General features: G+C 46.2%; 2 protein-coding genes across 3 annotated transcripts in view; one reads left to right on the forward strand and one right to left on the reverse strand.

Moving 5' to 3' along the window:
• kbtbd4 (kelch repeat and BTB (POZ) domain containing 4) overlaps positions 1 to 4,081 on the reverse strand; it is a 5,675-nt gene extending 1,594 nt beyond the window's left edge. The window contains exons 1-4 of the mRNA XM_042341429.1: positions 3,991 to 4,081; positions 1,732 to 2,375; positions 1,411 to 1,517; positions 1 to 797 (exon numbers count right to left, since the gene is read on the reverse strand). The exon at positions 1 to 797 is cut by the window's left edge and continues 1,594 nt beyond it. Of these exons, the coding sequence (XP_042197363.1) occupies positions 1 to 797; positions 1,411 to 1,517; positions 1,732 to 2,335 (1,508 nt within the window). The 5' untranslated portion in view covers positions 2,336 to 2,375; positions 3,991 to 4,081. The remainder of the gene's footprint in view (positions 798 to 1,410; positions 1,518 to 1,731; positions 2,376 to 3,990) is intronic.
• A 146-nt stretch (positions 4,082 to 4,227) lies between these two features.
• Positions 4,228 to 8,949, forward strand: ndufs3 (NADH:ubiquinone oxidoreductase core subunit S3). 2 transcript variants are annotated; one of them, XM_042341430.1, is made up of 7 exons: positions 4,228 to 4,321; positions 5,949 to 6,011; positions 6,442 to 6,539; positions 6,697 to 6,846; positions 7,671 to 7,796; positions 7,992 to 8,111; positions 8,654 to 8,949. In XM_042341430.1, exons 1-7 carry the CDS (start codon positions 4,258 to 4,260, stop codon positions 8,819 to 8,821), a joined length of 789 nt encoding a protein of 262 aa, XP_042197364.1. In that variant the 5' UTR covers positions 4,228 to 4,257; the 3' UTR covers positions 8,822 to 8,949. The 2 variants fall into 2 exon arrangements, with proteins under 2 accessions (XP_042197364.1, XP_042197365.1); XM_042341431.1 differs by having other exon boundaries at positions 5,952 to 6,011.
• Positions 8,950 to 10,937: the final 1,988 nt, after the last annotated feature.

The following is a 10,937-nucleotide window of genomic DNA, read 5'->3' on the forward strand; positions in this document are numbered from 1 at the left end:
ACAGACGTGGCGGGATTCAGCTTTAATGTATTGGCATCCCCCTTTTTACACTTGTCTCTGAATACATAGATACAGCCGTTGCAGCTTGCAATCTTCCAGAGGGAGGGAACTCGGCTCCAAACCTCTGGGAAGCGCAGTCTCGTGAAGCTGTCAAGCAGTGGATTGTAACACACCAAAGAGTCGCCCTCGGCCACGATAAAGATCAAATCCTTGTGAATGGCTGCGTGCATTCGCCCAGCAAAGGGAAGGAGGTACGACTTCAAGTGGCATGCCCTCGATCGCGTGTCAAAGCACTGGATGAGACGGGACGGTTTTGTAAAGAAATCCAGGTCATTCTCCTCTCCGCCCAGAAGATAGATTGTTCCGTTAAGGTTGACACCTGCGGCAGATGAAACCGCTGTGTCAAGTTGATTGGTTTCCACCCACACGTTATCATGCACTTGGTAGTACATGATAGCACTGGAGAGCGTATCCTGAAGGGTTTTGCCGCCCAGTGAGTAAATGGCATCCTCACTTGGCACAGAAACCAGTGTGTGCTGAAGGCGATCTCTTGGCAGGGATGCGCACTGTTCCCAGTCCATCGTCTCCATATTACACTTCCACATGCGGCGCGGGATGGGGCCTCCCACCACGTACAGGTCGCTGCCGTGCTTACATGCTGCCGTGATCTGCTGCCGAAGTCTGTTCTGCCCGCTGACACTGATTGTGTCGTCGTCGCAGTGCAGGGATACTGCCAGAGAGTGTGTCCGTGTGTCTTCCTTCCCGATCAGATAGATATGAACAATTTCACTGATCTCCTGTTTGAAACAAAGATTGCGATATGGATCAGTACAATTAGCTGTTTAATTAGCATCTTCTTTCGACTCAGAACTTGAGAAGCAGATTCTGTTATTTATAGCCTTTCTTTTTCAGACAGAATGACTTGTTTATGTTTTATAACAAAAGTGAAAGAATTAATTGATTTTTTGTTTCTTGTTGACAGCACCAGTATATCTGAGAGGCTGGAACAAAATGTCCCATCAGTAATTGGTGAACCAGGACAAAAGCTACTGCCTCCTCTGGGCAACAAAAGCCATGTTTATATAACCAGCTTTGATCCGACTTTTTCAAGATGGGATCGTGGCTGCTGATGTAAAGGTAACTGAGATGCGAAGAGGAATGTCCCAGTCTTCAACATCTTACGTGAACTATCTGCAATTTTACCAATACCTTTGATAGTTGGATTTAAACAGTAAACCCTGCATATAACAATTTTAATTTGTTGCTCATATTTCACCATAAACTTCCTAAACAATTATGGAAATTTATATGGATTTTTGAACCCTGTGTGGATCATCTTTTTGATAACTTTGCACCGGTCCGTCTGAAGCATCCATTTTACATTCATTGACAAACTTTAAAGGTCAGAACCTTTAGGCTGGATGTCAGGGTCTCAGAGAGTCCTGCTCGCTCTTCCTTGTTGTGTTCTATCCAAGCTTCTATGGCTTTTGCTGGCTTCTGAGAACTAGGAACACCATCTAGAGTATTTTGAAAGAAAAAGGTTATTCAGTTTCCTTGCAGTAATTTGACAGAAATGTAGTCATTCTAACTCAACTTAAGCCCAATGTAGTTTCTATTGGAGAAAGCTGCAGGTCTTATCCCCAAATTACCTGTATGCTCTATAACCTTTTGAGGCTCCCTCAAATGTTCCAGTTGGATTGCAAGTAAAAGCGCAACAAAAAAATCTAGTACCTTTGATGATGTCTGTGAGGAGTCTCAAAGGCAGTTCCAGGAAATCTTCAGTCTGGTGAACCTGCGATAGGTGCGTCTTTGCACATTGCTTTGCTGCTGTGTAGAGCTTCTGATCGCTGTGCTGATCTGCTAACCACATGACCTGCAAACATGTCCTGACGTCTACTGTCCGAGCTAGGAAACGAGAACACTCCTCAAAGAGTGATGTCAACTGGTACATGTCTGCCACCTCGTACATCTCCTGAAGGTCCTCTACCCTCAGCTTTACAGTACCCCGATAAATATAATCCACTAGGAGCTGAAAGACACTGGCATTCACATCTTTGAGTTCTATAAACTGATTACGAGCTTCCTTTAAGTTTGAGGTGAACATGGACCGAAAGAAACAGCTCTGAGCAGAAAGCACCAGCCGATGGAGCTGGAAATCTTTGCCTTCTACAGAGATAACGACATCTGCAAATTGTCTGTCCTCAAGGCACAGATCCATAATGCTTCGCGCAACTCGTGCAGAATGTAACTTATCCGTGAAGGTGTAGCTCACAAAGTAACTTTCATCTGTAGGACCAGCGATGGTTGCACCTCCTGCATCTCCACTTGGCTCCATATTACAAACGAAGATCGAAAACCTATGGAAAGAGTGTTCTCTTCAGAACATTGTCATTTAGTTACTACAAGTGTAATTTGTTTCTACACAAAATAGTGATCCCTGTCACTATTCCTGATCCATATATCACATATGTTGTGACATCATCCATAGTTATCCATTGACTGAAAAGCCTGCCAACATTCACTGTTCATTAGATCTGAATGTAACTGCTTAATGTTGAACGATACATTATTAATCAAAAAATATTGCACCCCGAAACAGATCTGAGGTGAAATGCTCAATGTTTTATTCGTGGTGGTCGGTGACAAAAGCTCCTTTGGGGAAGCGAGCAAAGGTACAGGAGTGGACGCCAGGGCACTGGAGTAAAATAGTTCAAGTCAAGGAAGAGGAGGCTGCTGCCCTGGAAACGGCTGAGATGCGAAGGGCCAGAAAACAGGGATCCTGGTTACTGCTCAGGGTGTGTGTGGCTGGTGGACAACAATAATAATAATAATTCTCGCATTTGATTTGAGCGCTTTATCACATCGTTGAGACATCTCGAAGCGGCACCACAGAACATATTCCAGTCAGAGGGCGAAACCTTGGGCAAGTTTCCTTACTCCACACAGAGCCTAATAATAATCCCTCCAAAACAAAAAACAATAATAAATTGGTCATTTTCAATCTACGACTGTTTGTGGGACATTGCTGTGCGCAATTGGCTGCCGCGTTCGCCCACAAAAAATACAGTCAATTCACTTTACAGTGTGTTCTGTGAAGCGCTTTGGGACGTCCTCCCGACGTGAAAAGCGCTATATCAAATGCAAGGATTATTATATTGTAGTGGAGTGACCGCGTATTTGGTGGCCGAAGCCGATTGCGCGCATCCGCAGCAGCGTCCCACAAGCGACGAGTGGCGGATTGAGCGGCCGAATCCGTCACACGCACTCCCGCCCGCGCACAGAGATGCTGCATTCCAGCCTTTGGCCTGTCCGAGCCGGGGCGGGCGGGTGGGTGGGGGGTGGGGGTGGGTGGGGGGGGGGGGGTGTGGCGGGTGGTGGGTGGGGGGGGGAAAGAAGAATAGAAAGCGAGACCTGCCACGGGAGACGATCAATACAGGAAGAGTACGGTCAAACCTTTTTACTCTTACGCTTTCGTGACGGGGGCCATCTACGTGTAAGGAACAGACATGTTCAATAAAATGGGTTTTGCAGTCATGACTGTAAACGTAGTGACTATTTTTTTTGGGGGGGGTGGGGGGGGGGGTGTTGTGGGTGATGTGGGGGTGGGGGGGGGGGAGGGGGGAGAAGGGGGTACAGATTTTGCACAAAGCAAGGCCAGGCCCCACAAGCAATGCCAAGAGGTGAAAATAATCAAGTGGTGGAGGGGACACACACACACATACACACACACACACACGTGGAAAGGAGAGTGAGAGAGAGTGAGAGGAGAGAAAAAAAAACGAGGAGAGAAAGAGAGCGAGGCCTCGGCTTCAGGGCGGGGTCGGAGAAGGAGGAGATACCACACCCTCTCCTCCCTCTTTTGATCTCCATTTAAATTCCTCGCGTTTATTGTCAGCCGCGTCTAAAAAAAAACCACACACACACACACACGAACGCATAACACGAACCCTCCCCCACACACACACACACACTCCCTCCCTCCCTCCTCACCTCACGCAAAGGACCGGGGGCCTGAGCTGAGCTGAGCTGAGGATCCGAAGGTTTCCTCCCGTCCCGAGAAAGCCGAGGTCTCTGTGCGTGTGTGTGTCTGTGTGTGTGTGTCTGACTGACTGTGACTGACTGACGGCTCGAGGGGAGGGGAGGGGGGGGGAGGGGGGGAAGGTATACCCGGGGACACCAGGCGCCTCCTCGCGCGGAGCCTATTGTCGGACGGACCCACCTCCTCCCCTCCCGCTCCTGGTTTCCGGTTCCGTTGCCATGGCGGCCAGTCTGCTCAGCCTCGCTCGGGCCGGCATTCGCAGCAGCCTCAGGAGGAGTCTGGGTGAGGGGCGGCGGCGGCGGCGGCGACCAACACCCCCCTCCCCTTCCCCCCCCCCCCCCCCCTCTCCTCACCACACACCTGTCAGACCCCACCCCGCCCCCCCACCAAGACCCTAAACCCCGCGAGCCGCCGTTTGACCTTCGCGGTGCGGATACGCCTCCCCCCCCACTTCACCTCCTGCAGCCACAACAACAACAACCACCACCGTGACCAGACTGGGGGTTGGGGGGGGGGGGTGACACTGCCTTACCGGAGGCTTCCTCCTTGGTGGGGGGGGGGAGTGTGGGGAGGAGGGGGGGGGGAGTGTGGGGGGAGTGTGGGGAGGAGGGGGGGAGTGTGGGGAGGAGGGGGGGGGGAGTGTGGGGAGGAGGGGTGGGGGGAGTGGGGGGGGAGTGTGGGGAGGAGGGGGGGGGAGGAGTGGGGGGGGAGTGTGGGAGGAGGGGGGGGGAGGAGTGGGGGGGGAGTGTGGGGAGGAGGGGGTGGGAGGAGTGGGGGGGAGTGTGGGGAGGAGGGGGGGGGGAGTGTGGGGGGAGGAGGGGTGTGTGTGTGTGAGGCTAAGGCTTAAACTGAGGCTTTCCTCCCCTTCCCCCCCCCCCACCACTAGACGTTAAAACATTTCCCAACCGCACCATTGGGGGGGAAAAGAGAAGGGAGTTTCTCCTGGTGTTCCCCCGATCAGCTCCGGATCACTTCGTTGTTCACTTCTTGGCGTTTTGTCAGGAACCCAGCCGGCCGGGTGTCTTGTTCGACCCTCAACGGTCTTTTCTCTCCCCCCACCCCCCCCCCCCCCCCACGTCCAAGCCACCACCCGCCCTGCCTTCCCTCCCCTCCGTAACATCGCCCGACTCCGCCACTACATCACCCCTCAGCGCTTCATCACCTCCAGGCTCGACCTCGCAAACGCCCTGCTTGTCGGCCTTCCCAACTCCTCCCTCCACAGGCTGCAGATCATCCAGAACTCTGCAGCCCGTGTCCTCTCCCGCACCAAACTCCGTGACCCCACCTCCCCCACTCTCGCCCGACTCCATTGGCTCCCTGTCCTTCAGAGGATCCAGTTCAAGATCCTGGTCCTCACCTACAAAGCCCTCCATGGCCTCGCCCCACCCTATCTCTGCGACCTCCTAACCCCCCTACCAACCCGCCCATTTTCTCCGGTCAGCTTGCTCCACGTCCCCCGACCCACCCGCCCCACCATTGGCGGGAGAGCCTTCAGCCACTCTGCCCCCAACCTCTGGAATTCCATCCGCCAATCACTCCAACTTGCCGCCTCCTTCAAGTCCCACCTCAAAACCCTCCTCTTTGACCATGCCATTGGCCACCCCCCCCCTTCCCCTCCCTTCTTCCCCCCCCCCCCCGACCTTAGCTCGGGTCTGAAATGCTGTAAACTGTACGGCGCCCTGGGACGTCCTCCCAACATGAAAGGCGCTATGCAAATGTAATCGTGTTGTTGTTTGTGGGACTTCTGCCTTTTTGTGCAAAATCTGTACCCCCAAAAATGTCAGTTTAGAGTAATTACCGTAAAATGCTTTAAAATGTGTTGACATAAATGTTTTACAATGATTATTTCTTACATAAATGCTCTGTACAATCGAGTGAAAGGTTTGACAACATTCTTTCTATTTTCTAGCCGCTTGTCGCAACCCTCTATTGTCACAGACAAGGTCTGAAGGAAGCGCAACTGAAACCAAACGTAAGTAAAAAGCCAATCAAGACATTATTGATCTGGATGTTTAATAACATGGACGACCTTTTGTATCACTGTCTTTGGGAACCATCTGAAAAAGCACTTTTTAGAGAATATGGTGGTTCTGGCATCTGCATGTGAAAGAGTGACCAACGTCTGAGGAGGTGCCGTAATGAGTGTGACAATGTCAGTCTTCTGAGGAACAAGCTTGCTACTATTGAATGTGGAAGTGTTATTCTTCTGGAGTATGGAAGCTCCACAAGAATAATGGCCAAGGCACATCATTGGGAGTAGCGTTGAGATTTTGCGAGGTCTTAATGTTAGACTTGAAAAGTGAAATGTTTTACGCCTTTTAAAAGAGTGCAGGTCAGTCAAAAGCGAGAATCAATTCAATAAGGAATTTGTGATGAGAAAAAATTACTTGTTTATCTTGCAGCTACCGTTCGACCAAGTGATGAATTACTGAACCACCAGCTGAGTGCATTTGGTGAATATGTTGCTGAAATTCTTCCTAAATACGTGCAGCAGGTGCAGGTAAGACCATCAGTGTTTCACTGGCCCCTAGTCAGGTATCAAAGAAAAATCGACCCTCTTTGATTTCGAACAAACCATGTCCCATTAAATGTACTGAACTGTCTTAATTGTCCAGTCTCACGTACATAAATACTTTTGCCTTGTCTTTGTTGAACAGGTAACTTGTTTTAATGAGTTGGAGGTAATGATCCATCCGGAGGGCATAATTCCGGTGCTAACATTTCTGCGGGATCACACCAATGCTCAATTCCAATCACTTATTGACCTGACTGCAGTGGATATCCCTGCTCGGCAGAATAGATTTGAGGTGAGAGCGAAACCCTCCTGGGATTGTTTCATAACATTTTATAAATCTTTGAATAATATTTTTATTTACAATAAAATACAAACAGAATTAAAGGCAAACATACGAACAGAGTGATTTAGACTTTTTATTCACAAGCTTCTTATGTGCAGGTATCAACATAAATTTGCTATAAATTTTGATGGCAACCAATTCTCACTATTATCTAAACACTACTGAGTTAAAGTGCGGGATGGATAATGGATGGACCTTATTTAAGAGGAGGATGGGTTTGGACGTTGGAGGGGGAGAGGGTGTGGGAACCAGTGCCTGGGGGAGTGGGGGGGAGAGGTCGCTGTGGAGACACCCCCACACTGGAATCTTATGTTACAAGGTGTATCAGAACCACTGTTGTATTTTAAAAAACTACTAAAATTACGCGATTAAGTGAACTTTCAAAGTAAAATTTAGCAATTATTACAAAGAATGTTTCTTCATGTGCATTCTTCAACATTCTGTTTTAGTGGAGGAATGTTCTTTATGATGAAATGTTAAATTGCAACCATTTCAGATTCATAAAAGGTTTTATCCTGCACTATATTCCAACCATAATGACAGTAGAAGGAGAACAATCAAACCATCTTGCCCTGGGGTGGGGGACTGACTTTTCCACACACATTTGCAGTCCATACAGCTGACAAAATTTATAAGTCACATGTACTAAACTGGATTGTTATATTAAAATAAATCATGAACTCAACTGCTGTTTCACAACTCAGTTCTGAAATGCACAATCTGCCGCTGTTATCGTTTGGATTCCATTTCAGAAATTGTTTTCCTTCCAACAGCTTGTATACAATTTGTTGTCGCTGCCTTTTAACTCCCGCATCCGGCTGAAGACGTACACTGATGAGCTGACCCCGGTAGATTCTACAGTCTCAGTGTTTGAGGCTTCAAATTGGTATGAGCGAGAGGTGAGATGAAACAATTGGATGAAAGGTGGCTACTTTTTAAAAAAAAAAATGACCCTTAATGGTAATTGGTCAGTTCCAAGCGATTTGCACGTGAAAGAAGCTGGTTACTGCCCCTCAGGTTAACTTTCACATGATTTCCCCAAGTTTTCAATACTGACTTTGAAGATAGAACTTGCTATGTTTTTTTATTTCCAGGTTTGGGATATGTTTGGTGTGTTTTTTGCCAACCATCCAGACCTGAGGAGAATCCTCACAGATTATGGATTTGAAGGCCATCCTTTTCGCAAAGACTTCCCACTCACTGGCTACGTCGAGGTATTTTTTCAAGAATTTTAATTCTCCTGAATTCCATTGGTTTATTGATTGTGGACTTCTTTCTCATTGTATTTATGGAGGGTTGGGGTATTCTGAGCCAGAATCCTTGTAATGGATTTACGAGGAAAATAGTTTAAAGCAATTGTAAATAAATTTGTCATTGAGCGTAATATAATAATCCTTGCATTTGATTATAGTGCCTTATCACATTGTTGAGACGTCTCTAAAGCGCTTCACATAATAAGCTGTATGACTGTGTATTTTCTGGAACTCTCTCCCTTAATCCCTCCACTTTGCCCCCTCCCTCCCCACTTTCAAATCCCACCTAAAGACCTTTTTGATCGTGCTTACAGTCACCTCCCCTCTCCCCCAGGCTCGGTGTCAGATTCCGCCACTGTCAAGCGCACCAGGACTCTTCCCATGTAAAGGGCACTATATAAATGCAAGTTGTTGCTGTTGAAACGCGGCAGCCAATTGCGCACAACACCACATTAATGCAATGCAAGCAATGCCATGCTTTTGTCTGTGTTCCTTTCCTCTAGGTCCGTTATGATGATGAGTTGAAGCGTGTAGTTGCTGAGCCTGTTGAACTTTCCCAGGAATTCCGTAAGTTTGACCTTAACAGCCCATGGGAGGCATTCCCAGCGCACCGGGAGCCACCTGAGCTACCAAAACTTGAGGGAGGAGAGAAAAAACCTGAGACAAAATGAAGCAAGACAGCCAAAGTTTGGGAACGTTCTTGCCTGATGTTACTTTTTAACGTGGATCTACCTGTATTCTGTAATACCTTAATGGTTCATGCGTTATTTAATGTAAATAAATACTGATATTCAGCCAATGATCCTGTTGCCGGACTCATTCGTGTTAATGGAAACAATACTGCCACATGTGTTGCATGTGATGTTTCTAATCCGGGATTGGTAGCATGGAGTGTTCATGTGTTGCAATCTGCTCTGAAACCTCTGCGTTCTCTCCGTACTCAGTTTTACCTGAAACCTAGTTACATTAACGTCTTTCTTTAAATAAATTACTAAAGTAGTCAAAGGCCTGTGAAAACTACTGTTTAGAGGGGATTGTACTGTCTATATGTATTAGATTATGTACATTGTAAATTTCAATGGACTTTTGACAACAGTTGGATCCTGAGATTACCTCTCAGTACGAGTCATTGTGTCTAGGCTTGAAAATACAAGACATTGCTGCTGTTCATTGCATTTTTATTCTGTGTGTTGACTAGGAGTGAGCGTTAAAGTATTGAAATGATGAAAATATGAGGCATTGCATTTGCATTCTGCGTGCCGCATTTGATAGCAGTGTCGGAGTGATATAAGTGAAATATACAATTCTAGTGCAGACTTTTATTAGGAAACGTTAAGGCCGTCAAACAAAGTGGAAAACGTCATAATTGCCTTTTACTTTTGTTTAGGAATGCACTTAACTTACATTCCTCTGTAGAAGTATAAAGAAAGATGGAAACTTTGTAAACTCAATTCCTTACTATATTTTAAAACGTTTTCAAATTCCCAATCCAAAATGTGACTGTTGCACTCAATTTGATTGAAAGTATCCACACTGTAGGTTGTAAGGGTTGCATTGAGACTGAATAGTTTTCAATGAGAGTAGTAATCTTCCTCATACCAGAACGGACTGATTCAATAATAGAAGCATTTCTACTGGAGCTGTCTGAGATTGGGGTTGTGGTGTTTCGTTATCCGACTGAGTAGCTAATGCTGACCCTGAATAACCAAAGCAGAAACCATTTCTATTTCCCGGTGTTGATGTGCGCATTTTATATTTGGAACAATTTGTCACTACAATTTACACTATGACCACCAGAGGGTAACCTTGTGCCAGTTCTGATTCGTATGAATGATGAGGTTAGCAAAAGCTTAAATTAGCCATAAAGAATAATTCTTATGCAGCAATCCTGTCTGACTTGAGCAATTGTTTGTAATCCCCCCCATGAAAGAACGTATACATGGAGTTATTAAAGTATTTGCGACATTGCTGGAAAAGAATTTCAGAGGGTGCTGCTGACAATCAGCAGCAAATCCACTGTGACGTCGGTCAGAGAGAAGTTTCTGACTAAAATGGCGATTTCACTACATTGAACGTCAATTCAAACTATAGAAATTTAACAAAGTAGGTATGACCTCACAGTGTCACTAAAAAAGACCAACAATCTTACTGCTGACGTTGATATATTCGGGAATGGGATATGGAAATTTGTAACTATAAAGTAAATTTTTACTGTGAAAGTTAGTCCCGAGAGAGAGATTAAAAAAAACTGTTTTTGTCAATAGTCATCAACTGCATTAAGAGCAAATTCAAGCAAATCCAATTTGCCTATTGGGAGGCAGAATGCTTTTACAACAACTTACAAAAATTGATCTTCCAATGAACAGGACAAAATGTTACAATGGTTGAATCAGAAAGCAGTCTTATCTCCTAATCTGCAGTCGCTAGGATAGTTAGTAAAATGATGTATTTTTCTACTTATTACTTCCTCTTAACAGTTTTTTGTTAGCTCTCTCTTTTTGGGACTAGCTTTCACAGTAAAAGTAGTACACTTTATGGTCACAAATGTTCATATCCCATCCACATTGCAGAACATTCCCACGAAAGTAGGAAGATGGTGGTTTTTTTCAGTGACACTGAGAATAACCTGCTTGAGTTGCGGTTTTATTTCTGAAACCCGATTCTTAGAATACTTTGACTAGTGTGCACTATCGTTGGGAGATTTGAGGAAATGCTGGTTTGTTTAGCTTGGCTGGGAACAGTTCTATGCAAATTTCAAAGAATGAGGAAAAACCTGAGTTAAAAATG

Source organism: Callorhinchus milii, unplaced genomic scaffold (genome assembly GCF_018977255.1).
Source record: "Callorhinchus milii isolate IMCB2004 unplaced genomic scaffold, IMCB_Cmil_1.0 Scaffold17, whole genome shotgun sequence".
NCBI lineage: Eukaryota > Metazoa > Chordata > Chondrichthyes > Chimaeriformes > Callorhinchidae > Callorhinchus > Callorhinchus milii.

Excerpts from the sequence above, each read along its gene's own strand:
- ndufs3 (XM_042341430.1), top strand. The coding sequence starts at position 4,258 with ATGGCGGCCAGTCTGCTCAGCCTCGCTCGGGCCGGCATTCGCAGCAGC. Across the intron at positions 4,322-5,948 it reads CAGCCTCAGGAGGAGTCTGG|CCGCTTGTCGCAACCCTCTA; the intron begins GTGAGGGGCGGC and ends TCTATTTTCTAG. Across the intron at positions 8,112-8,653 it reads CACTCACTGGCTACGTCGAG|GTCCGTTATGATGATGAGTT; the intron begins GTATTTTTTCAA and ends CCTTTCCTCTAG.